At 37.3% G+C, this 25,642-nt stretch overlaps 1 protein-coding gene across 1 annotated transcript in view; it reads right to left on the bottom strand.

Annotated features, from left to right (window-relative positions):
* LOC124619663 (putative inorganic phosphate cotransporter) overlaps nucleotides 1–25,642 on the bottom strand; it is a 183,590-nt gene that overhangs the window by 14,674 nt on the left and 143,274 nt on the right. Inside the window, exons 5-8 of the mRNA XM_047146194.1 lie at nucleotides 25,031–25,251; nucleotides 24,687–24,839; nucleotides 13,491–13,623; nucleotides 8,092–8,330 (exon numbers count right to left, since the gene is read on the bottom strand). Of these exons, the coding sequence (XP_047002150.1) occupies nucleotides 8,092–8,330; nucleotides 13,491–13,623; nucleotides 24,687–24,839; nucleotides 25,031–25,251 (746 nt within the window). The remainder of the gene's footprint in view (nucleotides 1–8,091; nucleotides 8,331–13,490; nucleotides 13,624–24,686; nucleotides 24,840–25,030; nucleotides 25,252–25,642) is intronic.

The following is a 25,642-nucleotide window of genomic DNA, read 5'->3' as shown; positions in this document are numbered from 1 at the left end:
TAGTGAACATATAATTCTTTCCATTTCTTTTAGACCTCCTTTGTATCTTGTTAATCATTGCTGCTACCATTGTTTTATGGACAGTGATACCAGTTTCACTGTGGACATCCTCAAAGAGTCATGTCTGTTTGTTGCCATTACATCTAATATATTTCCATTATGACTGGGGTTCTGAACTATTTGTTCTAGGCAGTTTTCAGAGCAGGCGTTTTCTAATGTTTCACAGGAGATCTTTTCACTCCTACCACTAACAAAATTATAAGTATCCAAATTGACTGTTGAAAATACCATTATGCAAGAAAAATTCCAGCACCCTAATGCTGAGAGAGGAAATAAAAATAAATAAATAAATAAAAGGCTTCAATTTGTGTTTGTTTGTGTACACTATCCATTGCATATATCAGTGTTTAAGTGCACTTTTGAATGGTCAACTCTGGATGGATGTTAGACCTCCAGGGATAATGACCAAGTCACTTTACCCAATTTGTAACTTGTCTCTCACTTCCACAGTTATATGCCCTTGGAAAGACCAACATGTTACATAAATAACACATCAGCGTGATATTGCCAAACATGTGTCACCCAGTCAACCACAAGCTCATTGTCCACCCTCTCTTTTGGAATCGCTCTCACCAATGTGCCTTTCACTAATATTTTCAAAATAGCTTTCTTTTTAAATATCATGTAAGGTGGCAGCTTTGTCCATCACTAGTAACACACATCACTATACACCCTTGTGTTTCATTGCTTCCAGTTTGTATCACGACACTGGATTCCCTTTTTAAACCACATTAACAATTTATGATAATACATAGGAGTGTTCACATACAAATCGATCATGTAGCAATGAAAATTCACTACTTTTTTCTAAAAATTTCCTGGTAGCCTTTGTACAATAGTAATTTTCTGCTGAAAGTGTAATCCATTTTGATTGAAAAATCTTCACAGCCAACCCTGTCTAGCTTTGAAACAGATGATGACTAGTTCTTTGGCTAAAGCCAGTGTTTTGAGTTGGCACATTTCACTACTCATTACGCACCCATATTATTGCTCCTCATTTAACATAATCACAGAATCTTTTTTCGAGATACAGATTGTTTGGGCACAAAGCTGCATTCTGTTTTTTTTCCCCCCTAGTCACAAATACAACCCCGACTCACAATGTACTTTCTTCCTGTTGCACTGTTTCCAATGTTTTCTGCTTCTTCAATATTTATAAGTTTTTCTATGTGGTTAGTACATTGGTGTCCAAAATAAAAGAAACAAATGGACATTTTGCAAGGTTGCATTTATTTTGCCATAAAACAGTTTAAACTGGTGATAATAAAGTAGAAACAATGTAAATAACACAGAACATGAACAACTGCAATATGCATAATGGTCGACAAAAATGTTAGTCATTTTTTCCAACTTAACGGCTTTGTGCACACATTCTGGCAACTATTTAATGTGCTCAGCATGGTGTGCTACCACGTCTGGCTGCAATACAGGCCTGAAAATGATGGGGTGTTTTGTGAATGATGTTAAGTCTCATGTTGAGGCAATAAAGCCCATCCTTCCTGCAGAGCTACTTGCAAGTCTTGGAGACTGGTTGGTGGATACTGATGTGATGCAACCTGTCTCCCTAGCAAATCCCAGATATGCTCTATGGGATTCAAACTGGAACAGTGAGCAAGCCAGACCATATGTGCATTATCCTCCACTTCCAAGAAAACGTCAACCACCCGTGCTCTAACAGGTCGAGCATTACTGTCCATCAGTACAAAGTCTGGGTCCACAACACATTGCAACAACTGCATATGAGGTCCCAAAATCTTGTCATGATACCTGACAGCAGTTAAAGCTTGTCAATTCACCCATTCAGTTTCATGAAGAGGTGTTCGAGTGGTCAACATAATCCCTGCCCACACCATGAACAGTCCTCCTTGATATTGGTCTCTTTCCATAATGTTTGGATTCCAAAATCATGTTCCACATTCCCCCCAGATGTAAATGTGCCGAGAATCACTCTCCAGACCAAATCAGGGCTCATCTGAGAAAAGAACATTGGCCTAATGTTTGATCATCCAGGTGGCGTGTAGCCAAATCCACTCAAGACATTCCCTTCTGTGAAGACACATCAGAGGTACACATACACAGGTCTCTGACAATAAAGGCTACCCTGCCAAAGCCTTCTGCACACTGTTTGTCTCAATACAATACATCCAATGGATGCTATAAGGTCAGATGCCAGTTGCTGTGCAGTGCTAAGGCTGTACTGTCATGGCCTTACTGCCCAGTAACGGTCCTCTCTTTCTGATATCACACATGGTTGGCACTGCTGTGGCCTTCAGGATACTGTTTTGGTTTCTATAAATTGTTGCCATGTCTGAGAAACAACAGAATGATTCACATTAAGCCTTCAGGTAACATCAGGTTGCAACTGTCCTGCTTCCATGACTCTTATGGCACTCCACTGCAGAGAATCTGGTAGGCATCCTCTTGTGCCATACTGCACAGTTTGTGACTGTACACACAGTTATTGTGGATGTGAGTCTAGCCAGTAAACACTACCCCGTTTGATAGGTGCCCTGACGCCATTGTTGACATGTTTGTCCACTGACTGGAACACCATATTCTGTGCATAATATGATTGTATGGACATCTGCTGACATTTTGTATGATTATACCATGAATTAGACACAACATGGGCAATAGCAGTTTGTTGTTTTAATTTTTAACACCAGTGTACTTCACTTCTAACATGCTATTCTCATATCATAGACTGATGCCACAACAACACTACAAAATAACAGGATCTATTGTTGGATGTGAAGCAGTACTGATTTTATTGCAATTATTCTGTGCACCCAAATTTTTCATGCTGAAATTCTGGAAAAAATATGTACAGATTATTCACATATATATGGTATAATAATAGTAAGCGGCTAGATACAAAAATCTACTTACCAAGTGCTGACAGGAGAAAACATATAGAAAGTTTAAGTAAATTTGCAAGCTTATGGAGCCAGTGGTTCCTTCTTCTGCCAGAAGGGTTGAAGGAAAAGGAAGAGGGATGAAGGAAAAGGAATAGCGAGGTTGAGGAAATGGTGAGAGTTCGGAAAAGTCAGCCAGAACACTGGGTCAGGGGAGACTTACTGGATGGGATGAGAAGGAAAGTCTTCTCTTCTTATCCTGTTCTATAAGTCCACCCTGAACTAGAGTTCTGGAAAATTGTTTTGAACTCCCTCCATTTCCTGAACCTCATCAATCCTTTTCTCTTATCCCTCTTGCTTCCTCTTCAGTCTTTCAACAAAGCAGAAGGATCTACTGGCTCCAGAAGCTTGCACATTTGCTTAAACTTACATATGTTTTCTCCTGCTACTGCTTGGTGAATAGATTTTTTATCTATGAAATTATATTATATTTTTAAAATTGATTATTTTGTTTATATATAATTTCTTGTTTTATATTAAATGGGAGCTTGTTGAATACTTTTGTACAGACATACATAACTCCACTCTGGACCCTAGACAAGGAAAAAAATCACAGTCCTATTGAAACTGATTTTTATTGTCAGTAACAAAGAGCATTAAGGAGTAAAATGAACTGTGAAGTGCATACAAGAATTTCAAGGTCTTAAAGCAACCCATCAGCAAGATGTGTGTATACCTATTTTACACAGTGTTATGACTGTTCACTTCTACTGAATAAATAATTTATTCACCTTAAGTGAAGAGACCCATGAGATAATTTCTCAAGACAACAAGAAGTAAAAATATGTAAGATAAGCTAATATTTTGAAAGGTAACATGCTGAAAAGCCTTCCATCTGTCATGTTTTCAACTCCCATAAATAAATTAAATTTTTTCGCTTTTTCCTTCTATTTTCAAGACAGTTGCACATGTAATATGTCATATGTATATGAACGTTCTAGAATGTTATTTAAGCAAAGTTCCATTTAAATTTATAGTCCATTTGATTATATTTATCTTACTAATTACATTGATACAGTTGGTTTCACTATAAATTTAATTAATGAAAAGTTATGGTTAATTGAAATTCTGACTACCATAAGTAATGGGGAAATTTGTTGAGCTAAGGGTAGAATATGAAGCACTGTTATCATTCATTCAAAATCAGAGATTTTACTCTTTCTGAGAACATACATTAAATTATCTGAAACTAATTGACTTACAAAATAACTGACATTAAACATTTGGACACTTACAGTTTTGACTACATATTTTGTCTTAATGCCTCAAATATTTTGTTGCTGTATTTTGTTCTGTATTGGAGAACACATTTCTCTAATTAATTAAGATACTGATTAAGATTCTGAATAATTTATGATAATAAAAAATTAATTTAAAGATGGATTCCATACTCGTAAGTAGGAGTTTTCAGACAACGGAGGCAGAATAAGGTTCCATATACTTTCATGATTTACTAACCTCTAACATTTTTCGTAAACCAGATAGTATAAAGTCTTATAGTCCACACAAAATGGCAAAATCTAACCTGGCCAATCTTAAAATAATTAAAAAGTTTCAAAAATCACATGATATTCTTATGGCTGTCTGTAAATAGTCATCCCTTGCCCAGGAACTGCCAGTCTCATGTGCACTACTAAACAAGGAGAAAAGTCCACAATTGGCAAGTATTCATGTAATACGTATTAGTATGCCAAATAAAACAACAGAGTCAAAGGCTTTGGCAAGTCAAAGAATATACCAACAGAATAAATTTTCTTACTGAGCTCTGGTTGAATTTCATTTCTGAAGTACTGGCTTCCACATGGAGAATCTTTTGTAAGAGCCTAATTGACAGATGGTTAACAAGTTCTGCTCAGGTAATTTCGTCAATAAATTTGAAAAAGACAAGAATGAGTGAAATAGGTTTGTAATTATAGTGGTTTGCACAACTTTATAGATGGATGTTACAACAGCAAATTTAAGTTGTCACAAAATATATCCTGAAACATTAATTGATTATGAAGATACATTGGTGAGCCAAAAGATTACAACCATACTGCTTGATAGTGTATTGGTCTACCTTGGAACATAATACAATAGTGATTCTGCATGGCACAGGAAGTCTTTGGTAGTTTGCAAGAGGTATGTGGCACCAGATGCCTATGTATGGGTCAGACAATTCTGATAAATTACAGACTGGTGGTTTGCGGGCACAGAGCTAGCACCTGATAGCATACATTACACCCACCAGCCAGCATCCATGGCACATTGCATGTTTGAAGCAGCCACTCGCCTGGATGACAGCATATCCGTATATGATCATCAACGTGGTGTAACAAGAAACATGTTTCATCCAGTCAGGTGACACATTTCTATTGATCCAAAGACTGATCTCAAAGATTATGTACCTATTGCAATTGTAACTGATGATGTTGTTAGATCAACATAGGAAAAGGTAGGGATCCGCAGCAACTCCATATTCAACAATGTGTGCTGAATGGTGTGCTCCAAAACACTTGTCCCTACACAAGTATTGTACTCAGCCACCAGATTTTCCACAAGTTGCTGTCCATCCTGATTTACTGGTCTGGTAAGCTTCTGACCTCCACCTTCTGTGATGTGGCATGGACATCCAACGCAGTGTCACGTACTTGCGTATTCACTGCCTTTCAACCAATTTTGCATAGATGCTCATGACAGCAGCACATGAAGAGTCAACCAGTTTCACTGTTTCTGAGGTGCTCATCTCCAGGCCATAAAAATCTGGCGTTTGTCAAAATCATTTACGTCAGTGGATTTCCCCATACATGGCCCATATTGTGACTAGAATGTTCCCTATTCATCTGTGCTCTGTTTATATACTTTTCTTACCACATTATGCGCTGTAGTGCCATCAGGCAGCATCCATTTTTGCAGTGTGCAGTGATTATAATGATTTGTTTCAACAGAATTATTTCAAGGATAACTCTATCAATTCAGCACAAGATTTTAATATTCTTCTAGGAACACCCTCACAGTTAGCATAATTACAATTTTTTGTGACCTGAAAAGTTTTGTAATCCCCCTTTTTCTGGGGACTCAGTTTCATTTGGAGCATTACTTTTTTTTAATAATGTCCTAAATAGTTTTTGCGTTACCTTTAGAGTGTTTTACTTTCTTGAGCAAAGTATATTAGTTTTGCTTTTTTGGTGATGGACTGGTATATTTTACAGTACTGGTAGTAACAGAGTTTCAACTTTTGACTATCTCTTGTCCTCTGAATTGAGGTCTTGTTTACTACAACAAGATACTTTAATCCCACAAGTTACCCATCCTTTGTAATTACTTATGTTCATTTTTATGCACATTTGCTTTAGGTTAAAATAAGACTTAAAGTTATATAGGAATATGTTTAAGGAAGAGTTAAATTTCCTATCTACAATGTCTACCTGAAAAATCTTTTCCTAGCATTCTTTCCATAATTTCTCTCTAAACACTGAGTGAGTGGTTCTGATACTGTGATAATTTTTTTCTGTGTTCTAAATATAACTGGTCAGTGTAATAAATTGTTAACATTTGATCATTATTATCAGATAAATCATTGTCTATTGAATTTACATCTAAATCACTGAAGGCAATTGCATCCAAAAACAAATTATCATTGGCTGTTGTGCTATCTCTTTTAATTTTCACAGGCAGTTTTCAACTCTTGCCATGGAAAACAAACCATGTAGAATTGTTTTTGTACATTATCTTATGGTTGTGTGGATCAAAGTTAATTCAAATTGATCTTTATAGTTAAGCAAAAATTTCATTAAACAGTTATTTTACAACCATTTGAGTTTACGAGTGTGGTTCTTGAAGAGTCCTGTATGCTTACTGACTTTGCATTGTATTTTTGTCATTCTCTTTTCAGGAAAAAATATTACAAAATATGGCTAACATTACTGCAGAACTATATCACCTTAACCTATAATATCTGAAGTAACAGGTCTAGTTAGAGCAATTCATTCTATTTCAATTGAATTTTTTATTGTAATAAACCTATTTTGGCTATAATTTTCAAGCTATCTGAGAATAATATGTAGAATTTCATCATTATTTGCTCAGTTTTATATATATTGTGTGTGTGTGTACTGGTACCTATGTCTAGTTATTCTTGACTTCCATTGCACATACGTAGTGGGAGAGGGGGATGAGGGGGTACTGTCTCTTATTAAATTCCTGTCTACAATTTTGGAATCTATGTTTGTAGTTCAGCAAATTTGGGGTAGCTTGTTATCCTTTTTCACATCAGTGGATGCTGTCCAATGTACTTTAGTTATATTTATATGGTAACAAATTTCTGACAGCATATTTGACAGGTGCACCAACAATGCTATATTGTTATAAAGTTGCTTTATATAGTATACAAAGTTAGCTGACTAACTGTTTGATCTTTGTTAATCAACTAACTTCATAGACTATATAAAGTAATTTTGTAACCATACACCATTATTGGTGCAACAGCCAAATGAGATGTCAGAACTGCGTTACCTTATAAATACAAACCAAAATATGCTGGACAGCATTCATTGATGTAAAAAAGGACAAACAAGCTGACCAAATTTGCTAAAAGATAAATGTGGATTACAAAATCATAGACAGCAGTTTAATAAGTGACAATAACCACAAATGTGCAATAGAAGTCAAGAATAACTAGATGTAAGTACCACTGCATATATACACACCATACAGACATAAAATATAAATAAAAATATTAAGCAAATAATGATAAAATTCTAAGTATTATCCACAGACAGCTTGACAATGGCAGTTATAACCAAAATAGGCTTGTTGCAATGAATAAATTCAATATGACAAAACAAAATCAAGACCTTTTTTAAAAACATGAGATCATAAATATGAATCCAAGTATGCTGCTTCAATATATAGAAGCAGTGTACTTGGATTCATATCATATAGTAGAGATAATTAGAAGCATGCAAGTTTAAATGGGTATACATTATCATATCTTCTTTTAAGTGATGTCAGTTTATAATAATGTAAGTGAAAATTGTAAACTGCTTGCTAATAAATAATTATTTAGTTTAACCAAGAATATATGGTCAAAGTAACTGAGTAGACTTTAATTCTAGTAACTTTAGTATTTACTTACATTTGGAGTTAATAAGCCAACTACATATGGTACAATAACACCTGTGATTGCCCCAATTCCATTAACTAGAGCCATGACAGATCCAGCATAATTCGGACTAAGGTCCAAGCCGTTCACCTTCATACCAGCATAAAATGTTCCCATCAATGCCATACCAAGTGTAAACAATGATACCACAGTTACCCTATCACAGCTTGCATATGATGCAGCTATAATACCAACTGCAGGTCCTACAGAAGCTGTGGAAACAAAATTTCGTACTTTATTAAATTATGTATTAAAATGTAGTGAAGTGTAAAATGTGTAAAAAGCTTTACAACAATTCTTATATGAGAAATTTTCTGATAATTTAAAAATCTAAATGAGATGTAAAAGCATCTATCATAAACAGCAACTGTCGTCAAATAAGAGAACTTAGAGTATAGACAAGAACTCATTTCTTCCCTACAAATAACTCGAACATAAATATTTTAAAGGTACCTACAGATACTGTGCATTTCAGGCAGTAGTTTGACAGAATTGTATTTAACTATTTTTATAATATTCACTAACATATTGAACATCTTATTCAGATGCAGGAAGTGCTGGGGAGTGAGTACCAGGTCACCAGCATTGTGTGACGTCATAAGCGAGTGACTGTGTGTGAGATCGCTCTCGAAGTTTTTATATATTTTTAGGTTTCAGATACATATTTTAACGGTTTTTGTGATAATATTTACTATATAAGTGACTTATTAGTGGTTTCTTCATTCACCTCTGCCTTTCTTGTGTTGTGACCTGATATTTGTGAGTGTTTCGTATCGAGCAACGTAACCTCTTACTGTGTTTACATTCCACGCTGACCAGTTGCAGCTGTAGCGGCGCATTGAAAGCTAAGTATTAATTAATTGTTTGTGTATAGTGGTTTATTTAGGAACTTTAGTAGTCTTCAACCGGTGTTTTTTGTGTTTTCTGGTGAAATAATTTCAGAAGAAACTTTTGGGAACTGTTTTCAGCTTCATTACTGTGTCATTAGACGTTTGATTCTCTTTCTGTATTAGTCTTTTGTTATATTCACATTTGTTGTTTATTAATACTGTTAATAATAGTAGTTACTTCCCTTGTAGAGTAAATTTGTGATTATTGTAGTCAGGTTTTTAACATCTTATTGTAGTAGCGGAACATAGAAAAAGTAAAATTTTACCATGAGTGAGAAGTGTGGGCTTTGCCGTAGGTTCGTGAGTAGTGGATTGCGGTGTGAGACTTGTTCAAAGTATTTTCACCGGGGGGGAATGCAGTGGGAAAGCCAGTGGGCATTCTGGTGAGATCCTCTCCTGGAACTGCAGATTATGTAGTAAGAGTAAGTTGATAGAGGAGCAGGAGCGTAAGATCTGTGCCCTTCAGGTGCAGTTGAAAAACGCACAGGAGGAGCTAGATAGGATGAGGAGGTGAGGAGGAAGAAGGGGGTTGGGGAATGGGAGCTGGCTGTTGGCAAGAGATCTGCTAGGAGAAGAAGATTTTCAGATAGTTTTACTATTGGTGTTTACAATAGATATGACCAACTCTCAGAGTCTAGTGGAGAGGTATCTCTAGTAGCTGTAGATGTAGGAAGTATGCAGCAGACCTCAGTAGTTACGGTGGCTAGAACAGTTCCAAAGTCGAAGAGGAAGAAGAAGGTTCTGCTGTTAGGTAGTTCTCATGGCAGAGGTGTAGGCCAGCAGTTGCAGGAAGTGCTGGGGAGTGAGTACCAGGTCACCAGCATTGTGAAGCCCAATGCAGGATTGGCTCAGGTGACTGTTAACATAGGGGGGTTATGTAGGGATTTTACTAAAGAGGATCAGGTAGTGATTGTGGGTGGGGCTGGTAATAGTATTGATAGGGATGGGGAGTATGACATAGATGGTGACCTGGAAAAGATAGCCACTCAGACTGGCAACACGAATGTGCATTTCGTGGAACTGTTTCAGCGTCACGATCGGCCTCATCTTAATACAGCCGTCAGGAGTAACAACATGAGACTTGGGGGTGGGCTGATGACAGAAAGCATGGGTCACATTTCAGTGGTGTTGGCGGAGTCTATCAGCAGGACGGGTTTCACTAGACATAGCCTGCACCTCAACAGGTATGGGAAGGGGAGGTTGGCAGAGCTTATAGGTGACAGCATAGGTGGGGTTGGTGGGATCACTCATGGGAAAATTCCTGCAGTAGTGGGTGTTAGAGCTGCACCTTTTTTAGATTGAAGTCAGCTGATAGGTATTCCCGCTTAAGGGAAGTCTCTCTAACAAAGGAACCACTTTTGACAAAGCTTAGGTATCCGAGTAATGAGGGAATCAGTATGTTTCATTACAATATACAAGGTATTAGAGATAAAGTTAGTGAACTGCTTATAGATGATGACTCTGAAATTATTGGTATATCTGAATACTTCTTAAATAAGGAGATAATTCAGAGGCTTCCTTTACCAGGATACAAGTTCGTTGGCAGCTTTTCGAGGAGCTCTTTGCGGTGTGGGGGAGTAGCTATGTATGTGAAAAACGGCATCCCATTTGAGTCAATTGATGTTTCAAAGTACTGCACTGAAAAGGTGTTTGAATGTTGTGCAGGTGTGATTAAATTTAATGGAGTTAAACTTCTAACTGTTGTTATTTATAGATCCACAGACTCTGATTTCACAACATTTTTGCTAAAGCTGGAGGAGGTTCTTGTTTCACTGTATAGGAAATACAAGAAGTTAGTTATATGTGGTGACTTCAATATTAATTGTATAAGTGATTGTGCAAGGAAGAGGATCCTGGTAGACCTCCTTAATTCATATAATCTTATGCAAACCGTATTCTTTCCAACGAGAGTGCGAGGGAACAGTAGAACAACCGTAGACAACATTTTTGTTCATTCCTCATTACTAGAAGGGCATTCTGTTAGCAAAAAGGTGAATGGCCTTTCAGATCATGATGCACAAATTTTAACTCTAAAAGATTTTTGTGCTGCAACACGTGTTAAATATAGTTATCAGCTGTTTAGGAAAGCTGATGCAGTTGCTGTAGAGATCTTTGTAAACCTTATCAAGGAACAAGAGTGGCAAGATGTTTATAGCGCTGATACAGTAGGCGATAAATATAATGCTTTTCTCAAGACTTTTCTCATGATCTTTGAAAGTTGGTTTCCATTAGAACATTCAAAACAGGGTACTAGCACAAACGGGCAGCCTGGGTGGCCGACTAGAGCGATAAGAATATCTTGTAGAACAAAGTTGCAATTATATCAAAACATTAGAAACAGTCAAAATCTAAATGCAGCAGCCCATTACAAACAGTATTGTAAGGTGCTTAAAAATGTTATTAGGAAGGCAAAAAGTATGTGGTATGCAGACAGAATAGCTAAGTCTCAGGATAAAATTAAAACCATATGGTCAGTCGTAAAGGAAGTGGCTGGTCTGCAGAGACAGGTCGAGGATATAGAATCAGTGAGTAGTGGGAATGTCCGTGTTACCGATAAGTCGCATATATGTACAGTATTTAATAATCACTTTCTGAATATAGCATGTGAACTAAATAGAAACCTGGTCCCAACAGGGAATCATACAGCGCTCTTAGAAAAAAGTGTTCCGAGACTGTTACCTGAAATGCTCCTCCATGATACTGACAAGAGGGAGATTGAGTTAATAATTAAACCACTAAAGACGAAGAACTCTCATGGATATGACAGGGTATCTAGCAGAATACTGAAGTATTGTTTTATGTATGTTAGCCCAGTACTTAGCCATATCTGTAACTTTTCCTTTAGGAGTGGTCGGTTTCCTGACCGATTAAAGTACTCGGTAGTGAAGCCACTTTATAAAAAGGGAGACAGGGATAATGTTGACAATTATAGACCTATTTCTATGCCATCGGTGTTTGCTAAAGCTATCGAGAAGGTTGTATATACAACGTTACTGGAGTATTTAAATTCACATAATTTGCTGTCAAATGTTCAGTTTGGTTTTAGAAATGGTTTAACAACTGAAAATGCTATATTCTCTTTTCTCTGTGAGGTTTTGGACGGATTAAATAAAAGGTTGCGAACGCTAGGTGTTTTCTTTGATTTAACGAAGGCTTTTGACTGTGTTGACCACAAAATATTACTGCAGAAGTTGGACCATTATGGAGTAAGGGGAGTAGCTTACAATTGGTTCGCCTCTTACTTTAAGAACAGAAAGCAGAAGGTAATTCTTCGCAATATTGAGAGTGGTAGTGATGTTCAGTCCCAATGGGGCACTGTTAAGTGGGGCGTTCCCCAAGGATTGATGCTGGGCCCATTGCTGTTTCTTATTTATATAAATGATATGCCTTCTAGTATTATAAGTAATTCAAAAATATTTCTGTTTGCTGATGACACCAGCTTGGTAGTGAAGGATCTTGTGTGTAATATTGAAACAGTATCAAATAATGTAGTTCATGAAATAAGTACGTGGCTTGTGGAAAATAATATGATGCTAAATCACAGTAAGACTCAGTTTTTACAGTTTCTAACTCACAATTCAACAAGAACCGATATTTTGATCAGACAGAATGGGCATATGAGATGGAACAGTTCAAGTTCCTAGGCATTTGGATAGATAGTAAGCTGTTGTGGAAAGCCCATGTCCAGGATCTTGTTCAGAAACTAAATGCTGCTTTATTTACCATTAGAACAGTATCTGAAATAAGTGACACTTCAACACGAAAATTAGTCTACTTCGCATATTTTCATATGCTTATGTCATATGGTATTATTTTTTGGGGTAATTCTTCTGATTCAAAAAGGGTATTTTTGGCTCAAAAACGGGCTGTTCGAGCTATATGTGGTGTAAGTTCGAGAACCTCTTGTCGACCCCTATTCAATATCCTGGGAATTCTGACATTGCCCTCACAGTATATATTTTCTTTAATGTCGTTTGTTGTTAGCAGTAGTAGCCTATTCCCAAGAGTTAGCAGCTTTCACTCATTTAATACCAGGCAGAAATCAAATCTGCATGTGGAATGCACTTCCTTGACTCTTGTGCAGAAAGGAGTGCAGTATTCTGCTGCATACATTTTCAATAAGCTATCACAAGAACTCATAAATCTTAGCAGTAGCCCAAACTCTTTTAAGTCTAAACTGAAGAGTTTCCTCATGGCTCACTCCTTCTATTCTGTCGAGGAGCTCCTGGAAGAGCTAAAAAATTAAGCAAATTCCAGTGTTACATTGTTGATTTTCTTTATTTAAACTTACGACTTGTCACCTGAATATGTTTTTTTATATTTCATTTTTTCTGTTTCTAATATCGTGTTATAATTTCATGTATTGACTCGTTCCATGACCATGGAGACTTCTCCTTAATTTGGTCCCACGGAACAATAAATAAATAAATAAAGACAAAAATAAGAAAACAAATAAGTTTTACATTCTTTGTAGAGTCTTACCTATAGTAGTGAACAGCTTTCGTGTGTTTGTGGTGGAAAGATATCCGTGTGTTATAATCCAGTCTGCCACTCGTCCACTACCAATTGAAACAAGCCACATAGCGATGTATGGTAGTGACGACAGGAATCCATTCTGAAAAAAGATTTTTATGAGTGATTTTCCTGAAATATGCTTACAGTAAGGTCTTCAAAAAAATACATAAATTTTCTATCTCATGGAACTTGGTGAATGTAATTCTGAGCCTAGTATTCCTTCTCAAATGACTTTGAAAATAAATTTCATGAAATATAATGGAACTACAGTTTTGTTTTTCCTAGCTCTGCCTAACTGCTATAGAGGGAATTTAATAGAATGTCTCCTGTTCTAACATGAGACAGTAATGGCAAAAGCAAAACAAACTTTATAAGCATTTACTTATGAAATTTGTTATTAATAACTCATCCCAACTCAAAAGAAATAGCAATGGGCATAGCTACAACATTAAAATGAAGGCTGATCTTCGCTACTTTGCATTAAGTCTAACTTTAAGTCTGACAAATAGCAAACCGACTTTTAAAACAAACTAAAGAATTTCTGAATGACAACTCCTTCTACTCGATAGATGAATATTTATTTTAGATTTTTTGGTATAAATTAGTAATCTTACAAAACTAAATGTGTAAATAAATAAATAAATAACTTAAATTATGGCATGTAAAGAAGCCTTTTGTTAAACTGGCATGTTCCACATCATTACAAAGTGTTGTATTCATGATCTATAGAATAAGTATTAATCTAAAATCTAAAAATAAAAACCTACATTACAAACACATGTCTAGAAGCAAATATTTATTGAGATAGGGTTCATTCTGTCTTGTAATTGTGTTCTGTCTATTGATACAACAGGAGGTGTTCAATGTGTTTAGCAGTCATTGTTAGACATACTTCAGGCCTCCTTCTCAAACAATCATGAACTTGTGTGAACACACCTGACTGTACTGCTCACATGCTTGAGAGACATGTTCCAGTAATGTTACTATATTGGCAATGGGCGTGCTGTTGATCAGTCCCTATTAGTGTTTCTGTAACTGTAAGTCTATGGGATTATGATCTGGTGAAAGAAAATGCCACACTGCCTTACCTCCTCAACCACTCCATGGTCCAATAACATTTGTGTTAAATACTGTCATATAAGGCATAGTAAATTGCATAGTGTCCCATTGTGCATGAACTACAATGCCTGTCTTTATGCAAAGGTACTGTGTTCCAGTAGCAGGGTAATATATCATGGGTGATAAACATAACCTATCAATTTGCTTTGTAAAGTGTATGGCTCTATGAGTCTGTCATCCACAATTAATGCTGATACGTTGAAACTAAATATCTCACTTCATTCCATTTCATTTCATATGCCTACGAAGTATTACACCCAGATATTTTATGTGAGTTGGCCAATTCCAGCAGTGACTCAATGATAGTATAGTCATACATTTTTTTCATTTTTTGAAGTGTAAAATTCTGCATTTAGGGCAAGTTGTCAATCTATACACCACTTTGAAATCTTATCAAGATCTAACTAAATATTAATGCAGCTTCTCTCAGATAGTACACCATTATAGATAACTGCATCATCTGCAAACCGTCTGATTTTACTATTAACATCATCTGCAAGATCATTAATATACAACTGAACAGCAACAGTCTCAAAACACTTCACTGGGGACCACCCAAAGTTACTTCAACATCTGACAATGATTCTCCATTCAAGATAACGTGCTGTGTCCTCCCTACCAAAAAGTCCTCAGTCCAGTCACAAATTTCACTTGATACCCCATGTGATCGTACTTTTGACAATAAGCAAAGGTGCAGTACTGAGTCAAATGCTTTTTGGAAATCAAGAAATATTGCACCTACCTGGTTGCCTTGATTGAAAGCTTTCAGTATGTCTGGTGGAAAAAGTGCAAGTTGGGTTTCAAATGATCGATGTATTCAAAATCTCTGTTGGTTGGCATTAAGGAGGTCATTCCATTCAAGATACTTCATTATGTTTGAGGTCAGAATGTTCTAAGATTCTACAACAAATCGATGTCAAGGATATTGGACAGTAGTTTTGTGGATCACTTCTAATATCTTTCTGAGCCTTTTTCCAAGAACTGGGCATGGTCTTTTGTTCAAGGGATTTACGATAGATCATAGTTGGAAGAGGGGCCACATATTCAGTGTAGAATCTGACAGGACTTCCATAGGGCTCTGGAGCTTTGTTCAGCTTTAACAATTTCAGCTGTTTCTCAACACCAATGACACTAATAGTTGTTCATTCATCTTTTCAATTGTACAAGGATTAAATTGGGGTGGTTCTCCTGTGTTTTCTTTTGTTAAGGAACATTTGAAAATGGAGTTAATCATTTCAGCTGTTGCTTTGCTACTTTCAATTTCAGTTCCTGTCTCATTCGCTAGGGATGGACACTAACTTTGGTGCCACTAACAGCCTCTACATACGACCAGAATTTCTTTGGGTTCTGTGGAAGATCACTTAACAATATTCCGCTATGGTGTTCATTGAAGGCATCACACATTGCTTTCTTGACAGCCAAATCCACCTCATTCACCATCTCTCCATCTATAATCCTATGCTTTGTTTTACACTTATTGCGTAGTAATCTCTGTTTCCTTGGAAGTATATTTATATTTACTGTTTACAATGGAGGTTCCCTCCCATTCTGAACTGTACATATCCATCCAGTGCATAGTCAATTATTCTTTTAAACTTGAGTCAGGGTTCTTCTACATACTCCTGCACTATGCTGAAAGTTTCAAGTTTCTCATTGAGATATGACATTAATGATTTTTTACCTAGTTTACTGAACAAATATATTTTTCTGCTTGTTTTAGTTTTCCTTTGTACTTTAGTAATCATTGTTGCCACAACTGCACCATGGTGACTAATACCAGTTCTGATGTGGACATCCTCAAAGAGGTCAAGTCTCTTTCTTGTCATTAGATTCAATATATTTCCATCATGAGTGGGGTTCCTAACTATGTTTCAGTAGTTTTCAGAGAAGGCATTTAGTAAAGTTTCACAGGATGTCTTATTATACCCACCACCAACAAAACTAATTTTCCCAATTAATTGTTGGATGACTCAAGTCTCCACCAAGGATTACATTATGCCTGAGGAACTTACGTACAAGTGAACTGAGGTTTTATCTCAAGTTTTTGGTTATATTGGGAGATGAAACTGGTGGGTGATAGAAGGATACTGAGTCTTGCCCAAACAATATCACTTGAAGCTCCAATTTATATCTTGTTGGATATGAGTTTCATGTCTACTGTTACAAATACACCACCTCCATTTCCCATTTGCCTATCCATTCGATTTACAGTTATATTTCCCCCAAAATCCTCACTGATAACAATTTCAGGTTTCAAATGGCTTTCTGTACCTCATATTATGTGAGCTTCACTGCTTTTCATGAGCACTTCAAACTCTGGCACTTTGTTATGAATGCTTCAGCAGTTTACCAATAGGATTTAAATACTCTCACCTGTGGGAGACATTTCTTTCGATATTACACTGATACTTCACGGTTTCCTACACTTCCATGTTTGTTTAAATGTTAGAATACACTCCATATGTGAGTATTGTGGTAATTCATTATCCCAGACTGCGTAAATCCTAACTGATCCGTAAATAAAATGCAAGCTGGGAACTACGGATATTCAGCAACAATGGATATTCAGAAATCTGTATGCAAATCCATTTATAGAACCATAACCTGCCACAATGGTCTTGTGGACTGAAAGCTTGCACATGCTGGAAGTGTTATAAATGAAGTAACTGTTGAAGCAGAACTGACCAAGCAACAGCATGGCTTATGCCTTCAGCTCCAATTCCTTGCGTACCTGTTTCAGAATCATCATCTGTTTGTTGCAACAGTCACTCCTCCATATCCAAGCTGCAAACTGTGTGAGGCTAACAACAAGCCTTTGTCCTTGTAGCACATGATGTCATGTGTGCAACATACTGAAAACTTTATCAGATGGATTTTTGTGCAGAGGATGTCATTTGGTGTGCATGACACATAATGATGATTAACAGTAAAGGCTAAACCATGCCAGAATACCATTTCCCACATGGAATAATTGATGTATTTATCCCCAGTAAAAACAGTTCTGACAACAGAAAAATTGTTTGGTCTCTGAAGTCATCCAAAGAATCTGAAGACATGAAGACAGCACTGGAAAATGAAACACTGTTCACACATTCAAAACCCAGCGCCCCTATTGGACTTCTTGTCGATGCCAGCCAGGCAGTAGTAGGCACATTTTTGAGGGCCAACATTTCACAGTTTTAACAGACCACCAACCATTCTCTTCTATTTTACAGCAATCAACTGAACTTGTTTCACAAATGGAAAAACAAATTATGTCAGAAAATTCAGTCAGAAAATTCATAGTGTAAGGAGAGCATTTAAGCTATGCGTTAATATATGTAAAAGTAAAAATGGGGTGTTAATAACTGATCACCAAGAGATATTGGAACACTGGGTAGAATATTTTAGTAAACTATTGGATGCTCCAAAGCCTCCTACTGAAGAGATCCTAATGTACCCCGAAGAAGATGGCGAGACCACAGTCCCCCACCCCCTCTCTCAAGGAGAAGTAGACAAAGCAATAGCCCAACCAAAGAACAATAAAGCATCAGAGACTGATAATATAATACCAGAGCTATTGAAAGCCAGAGAAGTTGAGTTAAATTGCAGGGTATACAAGATTTTGTGCTGTATCTGAGAAAAGGAAGAGCTACCAGGAGAATGACACGTAGGGATAGTGTGTTTGACACACGAGAAAGAAGATATACTGAAATGCGGCAACTACAGAGGCATAACACTCCTGATTATTGCGTATAAGGTACTGTCAAATATCTTGTTCAGTAGATTCTCACCCATAGCTGAAAACATTTTTGGAAGTTATCATGTGGGTTCACGCCAACAGCCTAGCTGCAGTGGTAACTCCAATTACCATTAGATCAACGAAGTTAGGTGCTGTCATGCTGGGCTAGCTCTTGGATTGGTGACCGTCCAGTTTGCTTAGCGCTGTCGGCAAGTGGGGTGCACTCAGCCCTTGGGAGTCTAACTGAGGAGCTACTTGACTGAAAAGTAGCAGCTCCGGTCACGAAAACTGACAACAGCCGAGAGAGCAGTGTGCTGACCACATGCCCTTCCGTATCTGCATCCAGTGATTCCCTTGGGCCAAGAGGATGATACGGCAGCTGGTTGGTACTTTTGGACCTTCTAAGGCCTGTTCGGACAGAGTTTTTTATCATGTGGGTTCAGATCAGGAAAGTCAACTGTGACCCAGACATTTACTCTCCAGCAAATAGGAAAAAAGACAAACAAATTTAATGTTGGTATGTACCATCTTTTCATTGATTTCAAATCTGCATATGACACAATAAATTGGGCTAAACTTTATGAGGTAGTGTAGTAATTTTGGGTGCCATTGAAGTTGGTGCATTTGATAGAGGTCACCCTAAGGCACGCCCATTGTACTGTGTGAGTGCAGTCTAGGCTATTACCTGAATTTCCCACATGAACTGGGTTAAGACAAGGGAAGGGCTTTCCTGCCTACTCTTCAATTTGGCTCTTGAAAAAGTGATGCAAGACTCGGGTATCCAGACAAGAGGGACTATCTACTGTAATTCCATACAACTGTCAAGATATGAATGTAATCTGGACCTAGTGAGTAAAACATTTAGAGGTCTACAAAGTGCCTTCTCATTTCTAAAACTAAGGGAAGAGAAGATGGGCCTGAAAATTGATGAAGGGAAGACCAAATATATGTATAACTGTACAAGACAACCTTTATAGCCCACAGTAACACTTGCTGGAATGACTTTCAAGTGAGTGGAATGTTTCACTTCTCTGGGAGCAAAGATAGAAAAAAATGGCAGCACTTCGACTGAAATTATGACCCGCATAAGTGCTTCTAATTGATGTTATTTTGGAGTGCTGCAACATATTAAATTCAAGCTTCCGTCACAAGAGACTAAGTGCTGTCTCTAGAAAATGCTGATATGCTCAGTACTTATGTATGGTTCAGAAACATGGACGACTACAAAGCAGGGGGAAAATAGAATGAGATCATATGAAAGAAGTATACTGAGGAGAATCTTTGGACCTGTGTATGAAAATGGAAGCTGGAGGAGGTGAAGGAATGACAGGCTTTTGACTGCTATAAGAAAGATGATGTGGTCAAGTTCATAAAGTTATGTAGATTGAGATGGACTGCACATGTAATACAACTTTATGAGATGGATCCTGCAATGAAAGCCTGCTGCAGTGAACCTGGTGATAGAAGAGCAAGAGGATGACCAAGGTTGAGAGGGAGTGATGAGGCTGGGGAAGATGATGTCTGAGTTGGTTGCTGTAACTGGAGGTCTACAGCAAAGTCCAGAGAGGAATGGTAGAAAATTATCAAGGAGACAAGTACCATCCTGGGATGTAGTGCCAATGGAAGAAGAAGAAGAACTAAAGTTGTATCGTTACATCAATGCCACCACGCCGAATTTATAACTCAGTTTTCTGTAAACATGACAACAAGGGCAAGGACAGCACTGTGGCAGGTTGCCTTTACAAGAGCATTGCCAGTGTAACAATTGTGGACTGGGCTAAAATTGTAGATGACCAACTGACAGATACATTCATATAACAGATTGTCTGTGACAATGCATCTCCATCATTTCATTTGGCTCATGTGGCAGTTGATGTAGCTGTTGCGGTGGTCGTCTGAGGCCTTTAATCCTGCAAAAACATCACCATGAAGTCTTTAATGTCATTCACAGCTTGTATTACCCTGGCATCAAAGCAAGATGATCTGGTCTAGCGTTAAAAAAGATAGCCACATGTGCACCCACTCCTGCATCCTGTGCCCGAAAAACGAAGTTTCGTGAATGTGCACATAACAATTAAGGATTTTCCTCTCCCAATGGCACCTTTTGCACATACACATCTTTACCTCACTGCCCCTTACCCTGTACTAATGGTCACCATTACCAGCTCACTATCATTGATCATTATAACAGATGGCCAGAGACCTTACCAGTTGCAGATACCACAAATGAATCTGTTGGCATTGCATTTGTGGGTACCTGGTTTTCTAACCATAGAATTCCTCTTATAATCACCATGGAACACAGCCATCTGTTCAAGCTACTTAACCTCTGTGGCAATCATCATGCTCATACAATAAGCTAGCATCCCAAAAGTAAAGACATGGTGAAAAGCATGCACCACTCCCTGAAATCTACTCTCATGTGGACATTGAGCTTAGATCAATTCATTGCCATGGGCTCTGATAAAACGATGACTTGTCATGTTAACTGGTGTAGTTCGTATTCAGCAAATAGTTTCATGTTCCTCTCTACAATTCAGTCATCCTGTGACCACATAGGCTTTCTACAAAATCATGAGCTGCTCCTACAAGAATTTTGGTCACATAACCTGCAAATCATGTCATTCTTTTATTTTCAAAGATTTGAAAACTCCTACAAAAATTTTGGTCACATAACCCGCAAATCATGTCATACTTTCTTTTTCAAAGATTTGAAAACTGCAACACATTTTTGGCTGCATTATAACACCATATGTCCACCTCTGACTCCTCCACATTCCAGCCCATATGAAGTTAATATCAAGAGGAATGAACACCTTCATCATCCACAAATATGGAACACATAAAACTGTGTCCATTGAGTGACTTAAGCCTGCTTTCCTCGACAGTTTGACAAACGAGCGTGAGAGCAATTCTCCAGCATTAGCAGCAGTTGTCGAACAACATGCAGTGGCTGCATCACTCTCCGCTCTAGATCTGGCAACACAAATGCAAGGCCAGTTGCCTTTCCTCTCCCCCCTCCCCTCCCCTCTCAAATTCTTCTCCTGTAATAACTCACATGGGCAGATTGATCACTTGCAAGTACCCCAGGCTATTGTATGGACAGACAGCAGCAGGACACTGTCACAAAGCTGAGTGGTCAATATTTCTGCACTGTGCTCTCTGTTGGTTGCTCCCTTCTACCATCATCAACTGGTTCTGAATGGTCCAGCCTCCAGTAGCCTGCCACGGACATGTGTTGGTTTCCTGTCCCAAAAACCCCAAAGAGAGTAGAAGAAAGCTTAGGCACAACAAGCAATTCAGTCTACCTGTACAGGGGGTGGAGGGGTTAGGGGCAGAGGGGAACTACTGTGGTGACCATGAAATTGACTGATTGAAATGTGTTGTGCAGTGTGGTGCAAAGTGATATCTTTACCTCTCTGGTGTCTTTTGTGTTTGTAATGTGCTGAATAAATTGTGGCTATATATTATTGTATACCATTTAATCATTCGTAGTTATGGTAACACCACAAAAGGAATCCTGCAATGTGCCCTTCCTTTTTAAGCTTGCCAAATCTATTCCTTTCCCCTCCCTAAGGAAAGAACTATTTGTTCCAAATACTAGGATAGTGTATGTTCTTTTGTATGTGTTTCTCTGTAGTACAGACATTTTTCATGAAGGTTAAGTGCTGGCCAGAAATTCTATCTCACAATTTTATGACATAATATTTCAGCAGCCAAGCTAGTCATCATCTCCAGACAAGATCAGCAACATTGTTTCATGTGCTCGACTGGTTTGATGCAGCTCTCTATACTAGCCTATCCTTTGCAAGCCACTTCATTTCTTCATGTCAGACCACAGCAGCTGGAGACAGTGGTCAAGTGTGTGCAAGCTGTGCTTGTGTGAATGTTTGTTTGTGTTTTCTATTTCTGAAGAATGCCTTTTGGCCAAAAGATTAAATGTTTAACTGTTTTTTTCATTGTACCTGTCTGTGACTTGAAAGCTCCTCTTAGCTAAAGCTCCTCTTAGCAATGGGTAACAATCTATTCTTGTCATAATATTGTTGTCATTCCATCTTGGACTTCCCAGTATTTGCAGTAAGTTATTCTAAATTTGTATCTAGATCATGTCGTACATTAGTGCATCAAAGTTACAGAATAACATTTTCCATTTTGTATAACTTGGGTGCTTTCCTGTATTCTATAACTTTGATATGCAGATACTAACAGCCTTCTAGTACACACTTGGACTCCTGGTCTAAGTGTTAATATTCTGTTGTACAGAACAATATGGACTTATGTGTCCACAAGGGAAGGCAAGTCGGTTCACTTGCCACTTACCTAGAACCCACAGTACAAAGCTTTTATTCATATACTGAGAGTATAACCATCAGCCCTCTGGGATGTAGTAAGTTGTTTTGTGTCACCTACAAAAATTTGGGTCTCATGACATGGCATGTCTCAAAAGAGACCAAATCATTTATATCAGATTTGACATTAAGAAAAGGATAGAATGTTATTCATCATATAGTGGAGATGTTGAGTCCCAGACATAAACACAAAAAAAGACTGGTAAACAGTGAGCTTCCAGACAAAAGGCTCTCTTCTAAAGTACACATCACACACATACATACACACAAGTGCAACTCACACATATATGACCTGTCTATGGCTACTGAAGCCGGTCTCTCTGCTACTCAACATGTCCGTTATATGCAAAGTAGCAATCTATCCTTTTCAAAATGTTATCATTATTCTGTCCTTGATTTTCCATTATTTTATGTCAGATATGGCAATTTTAAAGTCTTCCCCTCCATTCATCCCCTGGAAAAAATATCTGCGGATGCCCAGGCTACTCCCCACTTGGTACATGACCTACTCATATAATGGTACGCAGCTTCAATTCATTATAGTTGACTCAACGGGATGCTTTTGCCAATAATGTACAGCCTTATAAAATGTCTCAAAATATACCTGATAAATATTTCTTGTTGTCCATTATAGATAGAAATTCACTTGGAAACAAAAAGCTACCAGTCTCAGAGGATTTCCCTTACAAAAGCCATACTGACTGCTAGAAAATAAATTACTATTCCCTGTTAAGAGTTCACAATGTTTTATTTAAAAAAGTCATTTACTTTGGAAGAAATAGCTTATAGTGATACTGCCCTTTTAGTTTTAAACATTTGTTATGCATCTTTTTCTGAAAGGAGGCTTCACTTTTTGTCATTTTTCACCTTCTTGGAACAATGCCATCAGATAATTCACAAGGAGAGAAATTTATGAAGGTAGTCCACTGTTAAGGAAGGACATTTTTAAGAAAATATTTGGTATGTTATCAACACTAAAGCAGGGCTTTTACTTAAGTTCTCTGATTGTGTCTTATCAACATAAAGGTCAGATAATACACATTAAGTTTTTTAGTAGCTTATGTTCTCACATTCAGCTGTTTCTCCAACAGTATTAAGACTACTTTAATACCCAAGTGACACAAGTGGCTGCTCAGGAAGCCAAGCTGAGGGGACAGCCAGAGGCCTGTAAGTGCAAAATTTGTGCAGTGAAAACAACTCATTTCCATGATCACTTGATGCAAATTTATTTATTTATTTTAAAGATCTAATCAAGAGCCCAAGGAACAGTAGTTAATGTCTGAGGAACCAGGAGTGGGACAAATAATTTGTCACCAGAACACTCATGCCCAGTGGCTTTTCCTACCACATTTAATACAGCTTTCAATTTTTTCAGGAATTGGGTTGTTTATCATCTAGATGTATCTGTCTGATGTTGTGAATCCTAAATTATATTCCAGTAATTATTAACATCTGCTGATTTCCCAATAATCTTCAACAAACCCAGTTTAATATTAGACATTCATCTGATTTATTTACTTATTTATTTATTTTTAATGAGACTTCTTTTGGTTTGAAGGATGATGCAAAATTGTATTTATATGGTAGTTTGCACATTTCCCCATTTTGAGAACAGAAATTTTCATGAAATGTGTGGTGAAAGAAAATAATTAAGAGATTTCTATGTGTCATTACATTAAAAATATTGTTTGCAAATGAGGATTAATTAACAACAACAGCCTTACATAAAATTTAAATAATGATACACTGCTATATATTTGTTAACAAAATTGTAAAGAATATTATTTATGAAAAAAATATTAAACTATTTAGTGACAGTAGTTTGTTAGGACTAAAATATATGGTTGATGAATATTATTCAACACATAATAACATAACCGGTTCTAAAAAAAGAACTGTGGGTTCCTCAATACAACAGATCTAAAATGTTAATGGGCAAATGTTTATAAATCTGATTAATAAATGGAAAGTTACCTGAGCAATACTGAATTTGAGGACACTGCTCATATATTTTGGAAGGTCCGTAATCATTGTAAAAAATCCCCAGTCATGTCCAATTTGTGCACAAATGAGACCCCAGAGAGGGACAGACATGGCCATTTCTTTCCACGGAGTTGGATGCCGTTCCTAAAACATTGCATGTAAATGTTAAGCAAGCTTCATTCACAAAATATGCATCTGGTCAATCTTGCATCTATATTTGCATAAACATGTTCTGAATCTTAAAAGTGGGTAAATTACTTTTAATTCTATCAATAAGTCTTACAGCCAACATGAAAAGAAAAGGTAACAGTGTATGTAATGCTGTCTTGATTTACCTTATCTTTCTCAAGACCACCTATTGTCTTGTCAAGGAATATTGCTTCCTCTTCAGAAATGAAAGGATGAGATGATGGAGAACTGTAGCAGAGGTATTGCCAGGCAATGAACCAAAGCACACTAATGCCACCAAAGACATAGAACACACTCTCCCAGCTTTGTGTCAAATACAGCAGCAATCCACTCAATGAATTTCCTACTACAGTTCCTATTAATGAACCTGTGGATACAGAGAAGATACAGTGTTTTCATTTCTTTAAAACTTCAGTATTTCATCCTTTGAATATCTGCTGTAGATGGATCTACCTAGCAGTAAATGACACTTCAGTTTTAACAGTGATAGACTGAGAAGCAACAAGAAATAAAGGGAAAAATATGGAGATACCAGGTGAGTGTTACAGATATAAAGTCACATCCATATACAGTGAGAACGTGGTATCCATTATGGACACTATACATTTGCACTTGATTCCAGATGATATGTGGGCTTCCTCAGATTCATTCACCCTTATTTCTAAAGTAAATTATGGGCAACACTGCTTCCAGGTATGTGGTCTCAGTATAATCTATTTTAGTTGCATCCACATGTTCTGAGAATGAAAATACTTTTA

The sequence above is a fragment of the Schistocerca americana genome, chromosome 6 (assembly GCF_021461395.2).
Source record: "Schistocerca americana isolate TAMUIC-IGC-003095 chromosome 6, iqSchAmer2.1, whole genome shotgun sequence".
Classification (NCBI taxonomy): domain Eukaryota; kingdom Metazoa; phylum Arthropoda; class Insecta; order Orthoptera; family Acrididae; genus Schistocerca; species Schistocerca americana.
The sequence above is the reverse complement of the archived record's forward strand: the minus strand, read 5'-3'. Positions and strand labels throughout refer to the sequence as shown.